This window comes from Anas acuta, chromosome 3, assembly GCF_963932015.1.
Source record: "Anas acuta chromosome 3, bAnaAcu1.1, whole genome shotgun sequence".
In the NCBI taxonomy this organism is placed as follows: domain Eukaryota; kingdom Metazoa; phylum Chordata; class Aves; order Anseriformes; family Anatidae; genus Anas; species Anas acuta.
This window is the reverse complement of record NC_088981.1, coordinates 2,344,974-2,365,409: the sequence shown is the minus strand read 5'-3', so window position 1 is coordinate 2,365,409 and position 20,436 is coordinate 2,344,974. Positions and strand designations below refer to the sequence as shown.

Below are 20,436 nucleotides of genomic sequence, written 5' to 3'. Positions count from 1 at the left end.
TCAAAGTTCTTGCGAAGTTGTGTGCTTTTGTGCACTGCAGCACAGAATTAGGCATCTGAGAACTTGACTCTGCTTGAATATATTTAAATTAACTTTCTCAAATGGTCAGATACAGACTTTGACACTTTATGCCAAGATGTAACAGTTTACTTGTAATAACTTGATACAGGCACATGGCAGGGGAAAGCATAGCACTCTGTCCTTGTGCTTATAAAGTGTGAGGATTCTGCATTGCTCTGCAAAGACCTGGGGGGGGGGATTTGTGGTTCCTGAATCTGTAAAAATAAATAAATAAATCACAAAACAGTAAGAATCACAGAATGATAAAGAATAAAACTTTAGCAGTAATGCATACGTATATTCTCTGTAAATAATTTGAGATCAATAATGCAGCTTGGGGCAGTCTTTGCTGTGGGCAAATTAACAACTTGATGTGTTGAAGAAGCAGGCAGTTTCTTTTCTTGTCAGCCCCACAGGAATTGCTGTGGATAAAACTTTTATGCCACATGAGACGCCACTTATTTTGTCTGTTCTTTTATTGTTACATATTTGTATTAACAAGAGAGGCTCTTCAGAATCAGTGTCCCATTGTGGTGGGTCTGTCTTACTAGTACTTTGTCTTGCTAGCAGGCATTCTGATATTTTTCTTAAAAATGCAGAGGTGAAGTGGTTTCTTAAAAACTATTCTTAAATAACAAAGAATAGTTGGCAAGAATAATGTACAATCTCCAGTAAACTAATCCAGGAAATGTTTTTTATTTTCTGAAGACTGAAAATGCCATCTAGCATCAGCAAATTCCCTCATGCAGTCCCCTAATAAAGCTAAGCTGTGCATCAGGATGAAGCATACTATCAATGTAAGGAAAAAATATTTTTGTCTCTTTTTTCAATACTGAGCTCGTACATAAAAACGAGGAGTGTATCAGAACAACAGACCTGTCTTACCATAAACCTGATGCTTGGAAAGTTGTGTGAGAGAGCAGGTAGATAGGTGCATTGGTTACCAAAAATTCAGCAATGGGGGCAAAGCATGTTCTTCTCAGTTCTTTTTTTTCCTGTGACTAGACTTAAGTCCTCTGCTTGCTGCTTTCTTGTGGCAAGTATATTTTGAAGAAAATTCATTTTTTTGGGATAATTTGTTTTCACAGGAACTGTCAGTTCACTACTTTTTCATTTTAAAATGTTTTTCTCTTTCTCTGGAAGTGTTTTGCAGCTAACTTCACTTTCTCTTCGTTGTCTCAGAAATCTTTCTCTTCATTTAATTCTATGCTCTTTTTCCAAAACTTTGGTATTAACCAGTTTCAGTTTAAACTGATAATAATGGTTTCCTATGACAACCCTGGTTAGCAGGGGAATTGGTACAAAATCAGAATGTGAGTTTTAGATGATGCTTCATTGGTATGTTGCCATCTCCCTTTTTTATTTTTAAACAAAACATAAATTAAAAACATAAATCAGTTTTATGTTAGTGGAACTTACATTTTAGTTGAAACAATTTTACAGAGCTTTTGAGTGTGAGGGTTCGTGCTAATGAAAGGAAGAGCTGCACTTTTTTTTTGGGGGGGAATATTTTGTATAAAGTCAAGGTAAAATTTGCTGAGTCATTTAAAGAAAGATCAAAATGAATCACTTTGTGCATTAATGTGTTAACGTTCTTTTTCTCCTCTCCTCTTAGGGTGATATATTCACATACATGGGTGGTTGTTTTTAAAAAGCTACACTGATGCTTAAATGAGACCATAAATAAATTTGCACAGCTCCTTGGCTGGATATGTATGTGCATAGTGAAATATTATATTTTAATCTTCAGTTTGACCTGCACAATCCCATTCTTAATTTACAGCTACCCTGTATTCTCTTGATTTATTGCGTAGCTGCTAGCCTGTGAGGATGGGGGGTGTGATGGGAAAGCTTTTGAAGTCTTGTTCCTGTCTGGCTGTTCCCCCTCCCCCAGTATTTAAAAATATTTCTTAGGGGTTTGTGAAACTAAAATCTAGGTAAGAATGTTGTTCTTAATGAAGCATGCTCTGGATAGTACCTGATAAAGTCACCTCCAATTCCTCAGTCGGCTCAGGCATGAGCTCGAGTCTGGTGTTTGAGCAGAACAAAAACACCCGGGCAAATCTGCAGTAAGGGCTGTTCAGCACGTGATACCACAGGTCTGTATTACATGCCCAATGCTGATGGGCTGTCATAAAGTTATATCTGAGCTCCCCTGTGTTCCAAAGTACAGGCTGTGCTGGAACTTCTGTGGGACCGGCCCCTGCTTCCAGCACCCAAGGCAAAGCACCCCCGGAGTTGTTTCTAAAAGGTTTCTACCTCCAATTCTTATATCACAGGTAAAGATTCTTCAGTGCAAATGTCAGTGCTGGAAAAAACTCGTTCCCTTCAGTCATTTGAGCTACAGTTTGAAGAGAATGGGTGGTTCCCTCAGCAGTCATGCAGATGTGGGAGTTGTAGAGGGCCTACTCTGTTCCCCTCCACATGCCTGGAGGTGTTAGACAGGGCCAACGGCAGGAAATGGTCCTCGTGTTATCTTCCTTTTGGCAGGAAAAATGCTGCTCTAATGTGGATGGAGGGCAAGTGGGTGGTTCTCCTTGGCTGGTTAGGAAATACTGCTTTTATATAATCCCTTTTCACACTCCAGCTATGTGTGAAAAGTAAAGTATGGGTGTGGGCATAATATCCTTCCATTAAGAGAAGCTGGGAGTTCAGTGACTGGCGTGGCTATTGTGTGTTTGTGTTGAGTAAATGGAGGCCAAACCTGAGAGTTCCCGTGTTGTGCTGTCTCAATGCACCACATCAGGGATCACATTGCTAAAATCAGTGTTCCTCAGCAGAAACCTCTCTCGCTGGGGTTGTGAAGCATTAAAAAGATTTCCTCTTCACCTCCTTACCCCAGCAGACTGTCTTCTTTCTTCACCCTTCTATTTCTAGATTTTCTGCATCCCCACTTCTTTGGCTTGTGCTTGGTTTCCCCGTGGTGAGATCCTTTTCTTCCAGTGCCTGTCTCTCTCCTGATGCTGCGCTGTACAGTCTCTTCAAGTCCATCCTGCTTCCCTTCCCATCTCCTCTGCTCCCAAGTGTAAATCCTTTCCAGCAAACATAGATTTGCTGTTCCAGCACGGCCTGGAGGAGATGGATGTGTGTTTTTGGGGAAGGTGCGCACTGAGCAGTGCTCCTTGTTGCCAGCTTCCTGGTGAGCTGGCACGTGGCAGCTCCCTTGAGGCTTTGGACCTGGTGTTTGTGTGTGCAGTGCTCCAAGGGGAGTGTGTCATGGGCAGGGAAGAGGTGAGGAGATAAGAGATGTTGGCCTTGGCTCAGGGATATGCAGGCACTGCTGATCCATGTAACCAAGTGGTATGAAATGTTTCAGTAGGACCAGCATCTGGCACGCAAAAAGAGGGACAGAGCTCCGTATTTACGGCTGGGAGGTGCTACTTGCTCAGTCCCTCTAGGCATAAAGCTGGGGAATAAGAGAGTGCTGCTTCTTGGTGCAAAGGGAGAGGCCAAATCTAAAGCTCAACAGTGGCCCTTGACACAGTGGGCACGCTAGAGACTGAAGGAAAATACTTGATGTTCCTGCTTTTGGCATCATTTTCAGGAAAGCAGAGCAGCGCTCTGGGCTGATGGCTCAGGCTGCATTTTCGGTGAAGCCCCCGTGTTTCGCTCCAGGCCTGGTGGCGTGGCTGGGCAGCGGGTCTGCAGGGGGGGCAGCACCTGGCTGAAGAGATGGCTGGGAGCCCAGGCCTGCGGGTTGAGCATCTCCCGAAATAAAGGCCAGGCGGTGTGTGGGTGGGTGGCGCAGTTCTGTGACCTGTGGTATCAGATTGGTCAGCTGTCCTCGGGTGTGGGTTTGATCCTTAAAAGCTTTTGCTGCCACTGAACTGTCGCACTGTTTTAACAAGTTTTAAATTGGGAATTGAGGTTGCACTCTGTGGTTCTTAATAGGAAAATGTAATTTCCAGAAGACGAAACAGAGGCCCTCTTTAGCCTGGCAGGAGTTAAGGAAGCTTCTAAATACTGAGTCCTATGCTCCAACTTTATTACTCTTGCCATGGTTTGTGAATTCTAAACATCACTTGAAGATAAGTGTTCTGCAAAACAAAAATGACTGGCTGTATTGTGACAGGAAATGTAGGTTGTGCAAACACTTCTGATTTTTGGAAAACCGCAGTTGGGAATAATTTGAGTAAGCCAAACAGGTCACGAGGCTCTTGAAGTGGCATTGCTTTTGGAGAAAGTCTTTGTTCAACTCTGAATGACCATAATTTCATTGGATTATTCTCTATATTCTGCTGGACTCACCATGTTTCTCATTCCTTGCCTTTCATCATTTGAAAGCAATTGATTCTATTTCGCTTTGCTTTTAATTACGATATGTGTTCTCAGCTTCTTTATACTTGATCTTTGTCCAGGCAAATAAAACTAAAGATTGTTGATGTTGTCTACACTGGAAATTAAAAATCTAATTGAAATGCTTTGAAATAATTTTCAATTCTGGAAATGCAATCAGTGCAAACTGCAAATACTCTTTAACACTCTCATTCTGAAGAGTGTATGAAGTTTTTGAATTAAAAGATAGTTACCTAAATGTTACTATTTTCACATCGATGTAATGCCAACAGGCCATGACAGATCTGGGAAAAATACTGCTGCTGACTTGAATATAGGGGAAGACTGGTCTTGGTTTGTTTAGTTCCTACTGACATCACTGCTTCTAAACTGGGCTTTCATTAAATGTTTAATGCAGCTTTGTAAAATATAGTTATGCCTTTATTTCAGGTAGTGTAAAATCTGAACCTCTGGGATCCTCTGGCTTCTTGACATGCATTTGTGAAGCAGAGTGACTATGAGTGACTATCGTACCTTCGGAGCACGGTGCCCTTCCTTATATTTACTTAGCTCTTTGGGTTGTAACTGGAGGTCTGGAACTTTCTCTAGTGAAATATTAAGGTTAATACTAATTCAGAAAAACAAATGGTCTTCTTGACTCAAGACAAAGAAAGATTTAAGAATGCCTTCATTTGGAAGTTTGTCTACATTATAACATAATGCAAATAGTGACTAGGAGTACAGGCACTGTTACCAGATCAGCACTCTCTGGAGAGTTTCAGAGCTTTACTCCTTTTAACTTTTCAGAATTTTTGGTTGAGTCTTGTTATCCCTGCTGTTCTCACAAATATTAGGAGCTAGGAAACCCTCTGACAAATGGGGTAGGTTAAGGACAGTGTGTTAATGGCAGATGATTTTTCTAATGATGGAGGTAGTAAAACTGCTTGGTAGTATGCAAGTTTGAATAACGAAAATAAAAAAAATGGTTGCTGGTGTGTATCTTATCCTAAACTGGACCTTGGCTTGAAGGGTGGAGATCCCTCAGTTACCTCAGTAAAGATCCTGTTGCAAAGGGAGAACTCTGAACATTGACTCTCCCAAATTACCTGGCTTGTATCTAGTTTGGAGGTTCTATGTGGGTGTTGGCTACGTGCCTGTCTAGGTACTGGGAACTACTTGCTCGCTCCTCCCTCCCTTTCCCCTTCCTCTCCCCCATCAAACTATTTAGCCTTTATTTCTGCTGAGGTTATTTGTTTGTTTTTCAGATGAGACCCTTTTTGCTCTTCCTGCTACATCTGCGCCTCTGATGCACTCCTCTGCAGGCAAGTTCTTTCTGCTCACCTTTGTCTGAATACATCCTGCATTTCTGATCTGATCTCATTAACTCTTTCCAATTAGTTTGCCTTTACTAAAAGTCAGCATGGGTCCAAGAATAGCGCCTCTCATTCTTTTTCAGTTTTGAATTTTCAGTTGATCTGTTCAATATTTTAATACGCATTCATTTATTTACATGGTAAACTGTTCTGTAAACAAACTACAGCCATCTGTGAGTTCTTGGACCCTTGATGTAAGAGAGCAGTTGATACTATTAGCAGGTTAGCACATTAAAGCATAGTTGCTTTATTGATTTAGCAGAAAGAATTAATCCATAGTAACTTTCTGCAGTACTTCATATAAGTAAAATTTTATATATTTTTAGTGGGTTTTGTTAGCTACATTGTCCACCAAATTCCCATTGTTTAAACAAAAAATGGAAACAAAATCTTACTGGCATGCACGTCTGTGCATATATTTATGCACAAGTGTATGGACATACCCTCTTTCTGTTTCTTTTCCCTCTGCACTTTGACAATATTGCCTGCTATACTTGGATGCTCTGTACTTGTCTGGCATCTTCAGCTTTACTGTGACCTTTGCACTGCAAAAAGTTGCTGCTTCTCTAGCCTACTTCCTGCATACTTCTCTGCTAGAAGAGATGAAATAGAATAGCATACTTTAAACGATACTTTGTTTTTTTGGCTAGTAATATGTTACAGAACTCAGAATCTCTGCATAACTAACATCATGTGAACTTGTCATGAAAATTTGCATTGACTTTAAGAGCACTTGCATTCTCTAACTTTCCTTTCTGTCCACGGTCACAGAAAAAGTTATGGACTTGCAGGAGCAGCCAGGTAGCGCTAAGTCACTTGGTCAAGAGGATTTTACTGCAGTCCCACTTGATACTGCTGCTTCTCTTCCCTCCTTCTCTCCTCTCTCAGCTGATCCCTTTAAAGAGCACACAGCCTTTGATAAACTCTCAGATGGATTACCTGCAAGAGGCATTTACAGAGAAAATGCAAGTGAGATTTGTAAAGAAACAATGGAAAACATAACAAATCCATTTCTTGCTGAGGGAAACAAAGACATTTCTAAGATGAAATACTCAGAAATGGAACCCCCATTCGCTAAAGCAGAAGCAGCCATTTTATCTCAAGCTGAAGAAGAAATGCAGCTAGAGGGCCCTAAAGAATTATGTAACCTGGAGAAAATGCCTGCACAGCAGCTGAAAATGTCTCCAGAATCTCCTGAAGATTTGTCTGAGAAAATTGAGGAAGATATCTTCTATAACAAAGACAAGTACAAAGGTGGTGATTATGGTGAAAAGGGAGCATTGAAAAAAGACACTGTTCAGAGGGAGGAATATGTAGACTTCAAACCATATGAGCCAATATGGGAATTAAAAGGTCCTAGTCATGAACTGAGCAGCTTGAGAGAGGATGTTGGAAGTAAGATAGATGGCACAGTGGAAAGCAGTTTAGATAACAAATACGGTGTAGATAAGCTGGTGGTGCAGAAGGATTATGAAAGAGAGAGTGAAGGCAGTGCTGAAGATCTCTCTTTCCCAAGTACCCCAGAAGCTGTAAAAGAGCCTCCTCAGACTTACATCACTTGCACTAAATTTGAATCCTCTGTAACTCCTGATGGTGACAAAGTCAAATCTCTTTCTCCACTAGAGGAAGGCACTTCAGAAAATAGAACCGATGACGAGAAAAAAATTGCAGAGATGAAAGCTCAGAACACAGAACAAGGTGATTTTAGTACTCGAGCAGTTGGCAAGCAGGAAGGCCAGGAAGCTGACTATGCTGAAACAGATAGCACTGCTGATAGGCTATCTGACATTGCAGCGAGTATGCCTGAAGGTCTTACTCCTGATCTAGTACAAGAAGCATATGAAAGTGAAATGCATGATGTGGCATGTACCAAACTTGCTTATGAAACAAAGATTGATTTAGTTCAAACCTCCGAGTCAGTACAAGAGACTCTGAAACCTGTGACGCAGCTCTGCCCCTCATTCGAAGGGTCGGAAGCTGCTCCATCACCAGTATTGCCTGATATTGTCATGGAAGCCCCGCTAAGCAGTGGGACTGCTGGTACAGAAACATCTACTGTGCAGCTTGAGGCTTCCCCATTAGAAACATTTATTCCTACTACTAATTATGAGAATGTAAAGCAAGAGGCAGAAAAACCTCCCTTATACCAGGAAGCAGTGAATGTACCATCGACAAAGGCCCAAGAAGCAAAAGAGGAATTGACACTTAAAGCTGATCGTGAGAGTAGTGCCAGTCCTGAAGATACAGAGACTCCATATATATCTATTGCATGTGACTTAATTAAGGAAACAAAGGTCTCTGGTGAATCTACTTCTTCATCTTTAACAGATTATTCAAAGATGCCAGTAACAGAATGCATTTCTCAGGATGTGCCTGAACACAAAGAGTTTGTTGAAAAACTGTCTTCACAGTTTGGAAAATCTGACTTGTTTAATAGCGAGGTGATATCTGACTTTCCTGAGAAAGAAAGTGAAGAGCAGTCTCTCAGCTTAAAAAGTAAATCAACCGAGAGCATTGTAACTGATGATGAACATGAAGAACAACTTGTAGATTCAGTAGCTGCCCCAGGCAAGCCTTATCTGGAGTCTTTCCCAGCCGAACTGGACTCTTCCAAAAGTGTGGCCACGCAGCCATCTGAGCCAACACCTACAAAAATAGCTAAGGCAGAGAAGATTCCCCTTCAAATGGAAGAGCTGAATGCTATGACTTACTCAGCTGATGTATCTGTTGCTACAGAACCAAAAACAGGAGACAGCAAAGGTGTCTCATCCACAGAGTCTTCCCCAATCTCAGTAGCAGAAGACTTTGTGATGGTAGCTGATCCTAAAACTGTTCCCGAATTTGTGGCAGAAGTTGCTGACAGAGAAATAATGCACAAAGATGAAAGCGAAGATATCAGTAATGAGATCAAAGATGAGAAGAGGCAGTTGCCTTGCCCAGAGCTACCCTGTGATCTGTCTATAAAGAATGTAGAAGTTAAAGCTGAAGAAGATGCTCGTGTCTTGAAAAAGTCCTTGGAGGCAGTGGACAGAGAAGTGCCTGAAGCATCCATGTTGTCCTTACCAGCCACAGATACCTTACCTGTATCCACTGAAAAAGAGATAGTCAGTGTAGTAAAACCAGAAGCTTTTGAGAAGGAAGCTGAGAGAGAAGCTGCTTCAATTAAAGAAAAGGAAAAGCCTACTGCTGTATTTTCAGCAAAGCTGAGTAAATCTTCAGGTAATCTGTGTACACTGTCTTGCAGTTCACTAATCTTTGTAATTCTTTAGCTACACTTAAGCATGTCATGATTTAATCTTTTTTAAGTCATGTTCTGCAAACTTCCCTGTATAGGTTGAGGGTAACAAAAAAGTTAGTGCCTGCACTCTTAACTTTTTTATATTCTGACTGCTTTAGTACTTTTTTTTTTCCTGTTTATCAGGGCTGGACTCGCTGTCTTCAGGTTTCTCCTTCAGTTCTCCTGCTGGTGATCTGTTGACGTAGAAAAAAGTCACTGCTCACTGCAAGCTCTTCTGTGGTTGTCTGCAGGCTGGGCATTAGATGGCCTTCCAAATTTGCTCTTACTACATGATAGTAAGCAGAATCTGGTGTCTCAGTCTGCTCCATGTGCACAATTTGAAGGGTGTTTTTCTTTATACAGAATTCAGTTAATCATCAGACTTTGAAATCTAGGACAATATCATTTTTGCTGTGATATGTACAACTTGTGTTTGGAATATGGAAAAGGAACCATACAGCTCCACTCAACATGACTTGCAGCTTTTATTAGATCAAGGCCAGTGGTTTAAAATAAACAGCACACATGAGGGAGTTACTTGTTCAGGTTAGTAGGAAAGTGGCCAGTAAGAAGATCAGTATCCTGCAAACATTAAAATTGGTTTACATACAGCAGAGATGATAACTTTCATGTGGGACTTGCATTTCAACGTAGTTAATATTTCAGAGAATTAAGAAAGGATAAGACTGCTGTCAATTTTCCCTTGCGTTCTACACTGAACGGATTGTGTGGATTGTGGAGCTCCAGCTTCTTGTAGAGCAGAGGAGTACTTTGCTTTCTGGTGTCACAGTACTCTGCTGCTGCTTTACAGTCTAGCACCAGAAGCTTTGCCACTAAAACCTATTACTGCAGAAAGCAGAGTTAAGTTTTTATAATAAAATCAAATGTTTGGGCAAAAAGCCTTATTGCAAAAATGTTAGTTAAGAGATTAAAACCAACAAACAAAAAGAAACCCCAAATGTTACATGTATATATTTTAGCTTTTTTGTTAGTTCTTTTAACAGGAAGTTTTTGGGTCTGACAAGGACACAGCTGTTGCTGTTCTGTCTGTATGGAACTGCGCATGAAAGGAGAGGAGGGAGTTGAAGACTGTCTGCGTTCTCCTGTCTAGTGGCACGATGCTGTGACAGGGCACCCATCTGTCCTGCTTCTATGTTAGCTGAGGGGCAGGAGCTGGGTCAGGCAGGGGGCTGGGAACTGGGGAGCTGTCTGCAGTCTCTGTCAATGGAGGTATTCACCCTATAAAGCGGTTGTACTTTTTGACGTGCTGTATTGCTTGGGAAGAAAAAATAATTGTCTTATTATAGAGGAACATTTTCTTAAAGTTTAATAGATGAGAATACCAAATGAAAATCATCCTTTTTTTTTTTTTTTTAGATTCATGTTTGCTTTTTAAAGTATGTGCTGTTTTTTGCTCATGTTTACTGTGTTATGGAACATGGAACTGGGCTTCTGGGACCTGCCTCCAGATTCTGACCACAAGCCTTGAATAAAATTTAATCTTAATACCCAATTACTTAAACACAAAGTAGCAAACAGAGTAACAAAGCAAAGAACACTTAGTTGCTTCCCACTCTCTCAGAAAGGAAGGGGGTCATTCACAGGGCCAGGAGCGGATCTGTGTGTGTGTGCTTCTGAGTCTCGCTGTACTGTGATGTTCTCAAGTACCGCTCCTGTTTGTTGAAAGCTGACCTAAATGCAAGCATATCTCTGTGCACCTGCAGCTGTAACTTCTGCCTGTCCCAGTGGACTGCAGGGAGCCAACAGCAACCCCAAAATGACTGCAGATTATGTTTTTTAATGAAAACCATCACCCCAGTAAAGCACACAAAGCTTTTAACAGCCTGGCCGGTAGCACTGGGTTTGTTTAATGCTGCCTGACAGAGCTGTGGGCTGCCTGTTGTGTTCTGTAATGGTGTCAGACCACAGGGGCCGTGTACGTCATGGCGGCACAGATTTTAAAAAAATTGCCAAAGTAATTCAGAACTAAACTAAAGAAGCCTATCTCCATTTAAGATGGTACTACTGAGAGTAGTTTCAAGGGCAAAGACCACTCTGCAACACCAGTGCCTACGACTGTTGAACACTCGAGTGTCACCTTAAGAGATCATGAAAAGTGTGTGTGTTTGTTTTTTTTTTTGCCTTCATTTTTCAATTTGGGCTTTAAAACCTGTATTTTCCATCTCTGTAAAACTGCTGTGCCCTCAGAGGGGCCCTTCCCTCCTTGTCCCAGTGCTGCCGCCCGGCGCCCCAGCAGCTGCAGCTCCGCTCAGGCCTTGTCAGGCCTTGTTCCCGTGGGGGTGTGCGTAGGCCTGTGGTGCAGCGGGGGCTGTGGGCGCTCCTTTCACAGCATGTTCATTAAGGAGGGCTTTGATGCCACCTAGTGTTTGCAAAGGAACAGGAGGTCAACATGACTTCCAGAGGATTGCGTTCAAGGTTTGGAGAAATTCTGCCATGTTGAAGTTCACTTAACATTCGCAGAGTTGGAGCCTGTTACAAAGCTTAGCCCTTTTGTTGTGCAGGCTTTCGTCACTATAACACCTAATTACTTCCGGATGCAGGCAGTTAGTTCGCATGAATACGATAGAAAAACACCATTCCATAACCTTTTTTTGATGCATGGCGCACAGAGTTCTTTATTTGACCAAATTGCAAACTCAAAGTATGCCGTAGAGTCCCCAAAACCTAAACTCGTGTTCGTGACACGTGGTTGTGTACCTCAGTGTAACTCCGCAGGCAGTTTAAATACTCAGACTGTTCGTGCCAAGTGTTGCAGGAAGTTTAAGAAACGGCTTTGAGAAGCTGACTGTCAGGCAGTCAGTTTCACAGGAAACCCATGTTTCGTGGTGCTTTTGAAAAATCATTCTCCGCAGATGTGTTTGGATGTGCTGGGGTTAACACTAGATTGTACAGGCTTACACAGCTTTCATTTGTACGTGCTAACAGTGCTCAGTACTTGAATTACAAAAATACAGCAAAGTACTGATACCTTACATATTTCATATCTTTTTGAGGGGGCGCATTCATTGTGCTCTGAGAGGGTAGCTGAGTGGTAATCGTGGCAAAGCTTTTCTTTTTACTCCCAGACAGTAAGGGCAGAAATAAAATACATCCTGTGGTTCTGCAACAGCAAGCCGGGTTGTTGCTGTTACATGAAGTGTAAAAGAAATTCGAAATGCTGTCTTGCACCAGCGCTGCATCCACTTATCCACTTGGTTTATTTCTGTTTATTTGTAGCTCACTTAGGTAGAGCTGTTCAGCAGATGGGAAGCATTGGTTTTGTTTTTTATTTGACTGAGGGAAAAATACCCTAGAATGGCTCGAATCAGTTTCCTTCGGGAGCAGGTTATTTGTAAAATACCATTTGATTCAACATAAAATCTTGATTTACTTTCACCTGGTTATATTTTTAGATTATTTGGCTCTTGAGGGCATCATAAATAAAGACTTCTCTTCCAGTGCAGAGACTCTGGGGAGGAGCAGGAAGAATTAAAAGCAAAAACCTTGAGTGAAGTCCTTCTGAAGGAAAGCCCTAGACCTGCTGTGTTTCACTGGAGCTCAGGTCACCCCTGTTGAAAGGTAAAGGCTTTTGCAGAGTTCAGAGCGAGGCGTTTTGGGTGTGGAAGAATTATGGAGAAAATGGAGTGTTTGTGGTAAATTATCAGCTTTCCCAGAAGCACAGATGGGTGGCCAGCACTGAGAGCCGTGTCAGGCGCGAGCAGAATCAGGTAACCATCCAAGTGTTCCCCTGCTCCAGGTCAGGAACGTAACAGGCAGCTGCTGGGGGAGATTTAATGACGGTTTGGTGAGTAAGGCACCCGCCCTGCAGCCGTGCAGTCCCTTTGAACATGGGTGCATCAGCAGAGGGACGCGCTTTGAACTTGATTGCATCTGTCTGAGTTGTCTGGGTCGCTTGGTAATGTCGTTCTGTAACCAGCCTGTTGGTTGGGGAGCTCTAGCCTGGATGTTGGGGCAGAAACATGCAGACACAGAGAAGCTTAGGCAGGACTCCTGGCACAGTGCAGATGCAGAGTAGCGTTACAGGGGGGTGTGAATCCTGCCTGGCATGGGAGATGTGAGCGCAGGGGCATTCTGACTTTGTTTTAGGTATCATTGGCGTGGAGTGGTAGCAATGAAGGCTGAGTACGCAAATAGTGACGTGCCAGCTGAGGAGGCCAGGGAGAAATTCCTGCCCAGGGAGATGGTGCCCCTGTGGGCTGGGAGGCAGGGCTGGCGGCGTGGCTCAGCGCCCGTGCTGCACGAGCCTTCCTGGAGAAGGATGTGGGGAAGGAAGGCGAAGGAGAAGCGATGAGGTTTTGGTCGTGTGTCTAGAAATCTGGCAACTGACGGAAGGAACTTTCTGAAAGCATGAAGATTTAATTAATTTAGTGACAGTGCAGCTATCTGAAGAGTGAGGGGAGAAACACAGCTTTTGGTGGCTTCTAGTCACTATTGGGAATTTCAGCTCAGAGACAAGCAGGTTTTTAGATATGTTTTGTACTTTTTCACTATAGGGTGAAAAGTGTACGTTTCGCATGCCCCTCTTATGGTCTGGGTTTTGATTTGCCTGTTGGAATTGAGAATAAAATGCCTATCTTCTATAAATTAAAAATATACGTAACCAATCATGCCATAAAAAGGAGTCTTTAAATCTGTGTAGTAATTGAAGCAATATATAGGGTTTTCAGTTAATTTTGTGGTAATCTTTCTCCACGTGAGATTGTCTTCTCTACTGGAAAACTAAAAGTGGCTCTTTATGGAGCGATCAGCATCCCCATCCCAGCCATTCTGCAGGATTTCCATGGAGATGTCTGAATGCCCTTTCCTCATTCTTTTGAAAATAGCTTATCATTTTTTTAAGAGGTTTTAGAGCAGCACTGGGGAGTTTTTAGTGTCTTTTTCTTCTTGACAGCCACAAGTATTAAAGAGAGACTCCATGCTAGAGAAAAGCCATACATTTTTCCACATGAATGGAAAACAGAAGGACAACATGGATCTCACAGCTCTTCCAGATTTTGAGTTTCTAGTTCCTGCTCGTCTCGTGTCTGTGCAATACTTTGTGTTTCTTCTTGCATGTTAGTAGTATAAACCTATGGGTTGTTCTCATTTTTATTTAAGCGATGGGATAATTTAATTGTCAGATCTGTAGCTGACAACATAGGATGTTGATTTAAAATAAAAAGCGGAGGTGTTAGTCTGCAGGCATTAGGCAGGGGGCAAGAGAGCTGCTCTGTCTGTGCTCCACTGAAATTAAATATGTCTGACACGTTCATGACGACTGAAGATACCAGCAAAAAAGACTTGTATTCTTCATGAGCCCCTTGCTTTTATTACAGGCATGGGTAAGGTCCTACCGTGTTTTCCTTTAGGCTTTTTTGTTTTATTTAACAGGAGAGGTGCGTTACAAAGATGTCTGTTAGTCACACATGCAGCCAGACAGTTGTTTTTAAAACGAGGGAAAAGCCTACACAGAGCAGATGTGTGAGTGTGCTTTAACCATAGCTTGAAAAGCAATCTGTTCGTGCTCCTGTGTTGGATTGCCACTCGGAGCTCCACGCCGTTGTGAAAAGCTGCTTAGGGTGCTCCGGCTGCTGTTAGCCTGCGCTGAGCCTCGCTGCACCGCTGCTGCTCCCGCTGCTGCTCCGCGGGGTCGAGCCGGCTGCTGCCTCCCTTCGTGCGGGTGCCGGCGCTCTCGTCCTCCGCCCTGCATCTTTTCGGTTCTGTTGAACGGTGAGAAGCAAATGGCTGCAGCAGCCGGGGATTGCCTCCCCGCCTGGGTGCCGGAGCAGCGTTAGCAGCCTGGTTACAGCTCGCACTGCGTCAGCCGCGCTCCACACCCCGCGCCGTCAGCTGACCGGCCTCCTGCAGCACCAGTGCAGCAGCAGACTGCAGACGCTGCTGGGGAAGCCCATGTTTGCCATCCCGGGCTGTAGATTTCTCCTCTTGCAGCTGTCCTCTTGGTATGCATAATTGATAATCACAGCTGGAGGGTAGATCGCTGGGAGAGATGGACAGTCAGCCGAGCAGTTGGAAGGATAAGGGTATTTGTTCTTTTACCTTTTTTCCTTTTTTTTTTTTTTTTTTTAAGCTAAAGATGCTGCGGGTTGCTTTTAACAAATGGTATTTGTAGCATGTATTTGATGGTGAAATGTGTCTGAAGATGTAAGTTGTGTTTGTAGTATATGTAAAATTGTAAAAGCTGTAGGTTAGAATGGGTAAATATGAGCAATGCAGAAAGAATAAATTATTTATGTAGATGAAATAGCTTGTGTGGCACTGCAGATCTTCTCCAGTCCTACAGAACGTATTAAAGAACAGCTTATTTTGGTATGCATTGCACAAATACCAGCATAGTCTGATTTTAGTTGTTGAAATTCCTAGGTTATTAATAATTTAATAATATTAACCATTAGCTCGAAAGAATCTCATGTTTGCAGGTCATGCAGCTCAGTAATTTTATGAGGAGAAATTGCATGCAGGCTATAGCAGGCTGTTGTTTTTTTTTCCCTTTGGTATATACCATGTTTGGGGTCTACTGTTAATTGTGTTTGCTTAGGATTTTTTGTAATTCTGTTGGATTCTAGGTAAAACTGTGCTAGATTTTGAGAACTTAAAGGTCTAATATCAAATTGTTTCAGGTAAATAAGTAGCTAGCCTTAAATTAGCGTGGTGCTGACCTTTGTTCCTGTAACCACCAATGGGAGATCACCATTGTAAATCTCTGTGGATCTCTGTGATTAGTGCTCAGTGTGTAAGAGTTTAAGCCTTATTCAAATACATAATCTTCAAACTTTATCAACAAGACAAGCTTTGAAAAATTTTAATTATCTCTGGATACTAAACTTCTTAAAGGTCCCTGTCGTGCTTGGTACTTGTATTTAGGAAGCTTTCCTCTTCTTTAAAACTATTGTTTCAAATTTGCGTGTTTTTTGTTTTTGTGTGTTTTTTTTTTTTCCCTCAGGCAAAATTGCCAGCTGTCTAAAATCTGTAAAATGCTCTATCAAAATTTAAATATGTAGAAAAAAAGTGCTGCAGGTGAAAAATCTTTGCCCTGAAGACAGCCATTCTCAGTTGTAAGCTTTCATTAAAGGGCTGTAAAATATTAGGAAAAAATACCCTGCAGTGTTTTGTAATATGTATTAATGTGTAATTATTTTAAATGTTCAGCGCTCCCTATGTCAGGCCTGAAATTCTTGGGTTTAAAAAACTGAAAAGAGGGTGGGGTTGGAAGAATTCTGTGAGAATTGAACGAGTTACCTTTGGGCACTTTGGCCCCATTTTCAGGCTTTCTTTTGCAACCCAACGAGCAGGATTGGCTGTAGTCCGTCCCTCACTGCAACCGAAAGCAGGCGTTTCCTAACCCAGAATTCAAGGCCTTGAGAATAATAGAGTCTTTCTTGGATTAAAATTAATGAGTTGTCAATCATGAGCGTGCCTTCACGCACAGGAGGGTACTCAGGGGGTTACGCCAAGCCCTGTAAGCTGTGAGCTGCTACTGCATGGAGGGGAGATGAGCTGTGGGGAGGCCAGTGGCCTGGGGGCTGCGGGCTTCTATGCAAAGCGTGGACCCGATGAGATGAGCATGTCCTGGGAGTGGTAACAAATGGGCAAAGCAAAACCGAACCTGTCCTTCACGTATGTTTTGTGCTGGTTTGAAGAAGTGTTTTAAATCCCTCTTCCCCACCTCTTTGTTCTTACAGAATGGCATCCCGTTAGGTGGAGGAAGCTGTTTTCGTGCCTGTTTCTCCCTCCAAGGAAGTCCCTACTGCTTTGAGGTTTAATTATAATACAACTGGTACAGTCAGGGTCTGTAAGAAAATGGAAGCAGAGCAAGAAGGTTTTCTGGGGAAGCAGAACAGTCTGGTTCCTCTCCTTTTGTGACTGTGCAGTGTGGTTTCTGTTGAGATTTATTTATGAAGAGATGAAGAAGTCCTCTTTCATGTTTTCTTACTTTGTTAGGTCAGGCTCCAGCGGCGTGGAAAATGATGGGTAAAGTTCAGGGATCGATGACACTATTCGCCTTGCCACAAAATAAATATGGAAGCAAATATTGCAACATGCTTTTTTCCAGGCTTAAAAATAAACTTAAAAAAATGAAGTAACAATCAAATCTAAAATCAGAGAAGAGCCAAAAGTATAGTTTATAGATTTTCCACCTAGAGCACTACTTTCTACTTAAAATAATCTTAAACTTGTTTTTGATATGCATGTTTCTTCTGGTACAGCTGTAGTAATTGAGAAAGAAGCACAGTGAAAGTGGTAAACTTCCCTAACCTGTGCTATCGATCATTGAGATAAGCAGGGTGAAATAAGTTTACCCTGGGGATGGCAACACTTTTATTTTTAGCACATTTAAAGACAGCCCCCATGGAGTAATCAGTACCGAAGTGTCTAGAATGGATTATTATTTTTTAATAATTTCAATGGGTTGTCAGGTTTTAATCTCTGAATAATGGTAATATAGGATGAACGCCACAGCTGTACACACAGGATATCCCAGGAGTATTTTATTTTATTATTATTTTTGATTTGTATACTGAAAGTATCTCTGAGTTCTGGTTTAGATTTCATAAAAGGTGGAAAGGGTTGCATAGGCTCATGCAGCCTTTGATTTTTAAAAATTTCATGACGAGTAAACAGGACTTCAGAATGGTTTCCTCAGTTGATATGTTGTGTGTGAGGGCATGCATCCATGGGTGTACGATTAAGTAGAAATGAAAGAAAACACACTGCATTGGCTCAATTAAAATTGTTAGATAGTCTTTGCGTTTGGGGGGTGGGTAACCTGGTAGTGTTGGACTTCATTTTCATTCTAGCATGTACTTTGTGGAATCTGTATCATTTTTTCATTGCTGGGGATTGTGGGGCTGATGTGCCAGGTCTGAAAGGTGTATATAATCCAGGCTCACCGACTGACCTTTGGGCTGCAGGTAGACACGTCGGTCCCGCTGGACTTGGTGCTCCTTTGTAGTGCCTCTCCTCAGGGCAGGGAAGGCTCTGTGGGTTGGAGCCGGCCCCACAAGCTTGGCACCACACGCAGTCATGCCATGACCACACTGTGTTTGCAGCTTGGGGCTGGTTTGGTGTTTGCTGACTTGCAGCAAGGTGGTCGCAAGACCCATCTGGCTCCCAGCATCTGATCAGGGTGAAGCAGTGCCCTCTGTAGCTGCTCCTGCTCACAATGGCAACCACAACTTGGAGGGAAAAAAAAAAAAAAAAGGTAACCCTGTCATTCTGATGTGGGAAATCTTAAAAATGTGAAACTCGAGTGTGCTAATGGTGCCTGTGCTTGGAAGGCTTTGACCACCCGTTGAGACACATTTAAGACCTTCTCTGTAGTATGATTGAAATTGCCTTCAGGTGGGGTATTTCAGTACGTAGGCAGTATCTGGCTGGACTGTAAGGTCAGGGATCTGCTCTGGTTTGGTTACGTGGGTGTAACATCACTCTCTGACTGCGTGCTGCTTGCAGTGCCTCCAGGTTAGCATTCCTGCCACTCCATCACCAGCAGCAAGCAGTGTCCTCCTAGCTGCCCTCCTGCAGCAAGGAGAAGCACAGGCTTCCCTTTCACGCAGATGGCTTTTCCAGCAGGCCCTCCAAACTAACGACCAGTTTGTTGGGGTGCCTCTGGGTCTGAACCTGAGCTGCTGCTCAGGGGTGAGTGCTCTAGGGCTCTGCAGGGCTCTGGGCTGGCTGCTCGCTGCTCCGCTCCTGGCTTCTCCCTGGGACTGGGGTTTTCCAGCCCAGTCTGCCCCACAGCTGCTTGATAAAGCTTGGGAAGAGAAATATGGCTTCAGACCTCGCCTGCCAGGTACTCTTCACGAAGGATCTGTGGAAATGTGAAATCACTGCCATAAGTGAATAAGAAGTTCAATTAAAGGAGCTGGAAAGTGCTGCTCTGAAAAGAAATTGGCAGCAATTTACCTACTGTGGTCCTAATGCTCATGATGACAGTTGTCCTTTAGCACCATAGATGCGTTTGGGAGCTGCTTGTTCTCAGTGCTTGTATTCAACTTCTGTGTTCGCACAACGCTCTTCTTAACTTGATCCAGAAAAGGCTTCTATTTATGTGTCTAAGCTATTTTGACTATTATTTGAAGAATATAAGGATTTTCTGCTCGCGTTTCAGATTACAGAAAGATTCTAGTGTAACGGCTGTTGTTCACCCAATGCTTGTAAATCACACGCTGCTTGCGTTTTTTTAAAAATCTTCATTCTCCCGTTAGACAAATAGTCTTTATATGGTGCTGAAGCCCTTTGTTTGTTTGTTCTTAAAGGCTGCGTGCAGGGTAGTTGTTCATTGTAGGCACGCATCTCTGCCCGGCAGCTGCGTCCCAAGGGCTCGGAGAGGGGCGGCTCCTGGCTGCGGGCTGCCAGCCTCCTGCTCCTGCCTGCGAGATTTCGCGCTCGCAGCGAGACGCAGCCAGCAGGCAGGCAGTTGCGTATATCTGCTGACCTTTGAACGCCCCAGCAGGAAGTGAAAAGGCGCTGGGTAGTCAGCTGTACAAGATCTGGGTGCATGCAAGCAAACGCAAGATGGATGCCAAAATTGGTTAGTCCCCCCCTGTTGTTTTTTTTGGTTCGTTTCATGCGTGTGAGTTAAGCTCTGTTGTAGATCTAGAGACTTTTAATTTCTCTTTCTAAAAAAAGAGTGGATTACTCGGTTCGTTTTTTTTTGTTTTTTTTAAAGAGGATTGTCAGGTTAAATATATTAAACCACTATTTTTTGTCATCAAAAAACTGTATACAATGATTCCGTTTTAAGATAAATGTCTGTGAAAGAAAGCAGATACTTCAAAAATACAGTGATAAACCTGCTATCACGGCACTTGCTTTATAAGCAAAATGTAATTGGATGAGTTCTGCATGTAAGGCACGGATGCTAGCAGTACTATTTTTAGATATGCCAAGTGACAGTTCGTGCTTACCAAATGTAGGCAGCTGTTCTTGCTTTAGAATAGGCCTGGAATACTTGCATTAAATGCATGAGATTATAGTTCGTGTTGTATAAAATACAGCTTAAAACAGTTTCAGTGAGAAGAGGCATGCTCAGCAGTGCTGTTCTTGGGAGTCAATTTTTTTTTGTTTTTTTTTTGTGTTTTTTTTTAATCTGCTGTGAATATTTTATGTTTAAGTTAACACCAGAAAGCTGCTTGTAGTAATGCTTTTAACCTTTTCTTTTACTTTAGAAAGAAATGCAAATACCTGTTTCAGATCAATTGGGAAAAAAAAATAAATCAATTTCACCATTTAGTCTCTGGACTAAAAATTACAATTCCGTTTTTCAGGTGATATATAACACCAAATTTCCCTTTGAAGAATTCACGATGAAACAAGATACACATGTCGTGACATGGAGGTTGATTTGGTCGTTCTCCAAATGGAGTGGAGACAGAGTGACGGGGAGAAGTCTTCTTGTGCAGCTTAGGTGTGGTCTGGGAGGTCCTAGCT

The 20,436-nt window shown here is 42.5% G+C and overlaps 1 protein-coding gene across 8 annotated transcripts in view; it reads left to right on the top strand.

The window, feature by feature from the left end:
- RTN4 (reticulon 4) overlaps positions 1-20,436 on the top strand; it is a 44,218-nt gene that overhangs the window by 8,900 nt on the left and 14,882 nt on the right. For 2 of the 8 annotated variants that reach the window (XM_068675260.1, XM_068675262.1), the window contains one exon: positions 5,601-5,657. The exons of 2 other annotated variants lie outside the window; for them this stretch is intronic. In XM_068675260.1, the coding sequence (XP_068531361.1) occupies positions 5,601-5,657 (57 nt within the window). Of the gene's footprint in view, positions 1-5,600; positions 5,658-6,479; positions 8,928-9,129; positions 10,899-14,827; positions 15,027-19,380; positions 19,538-20,436 lie in introns of those variants that run through there. 4 more of the 8 variants (XM_068675259.1, XM_068675258.1, XM_068675265.1 and 1 more) reach the window with 4 other exon arrangements.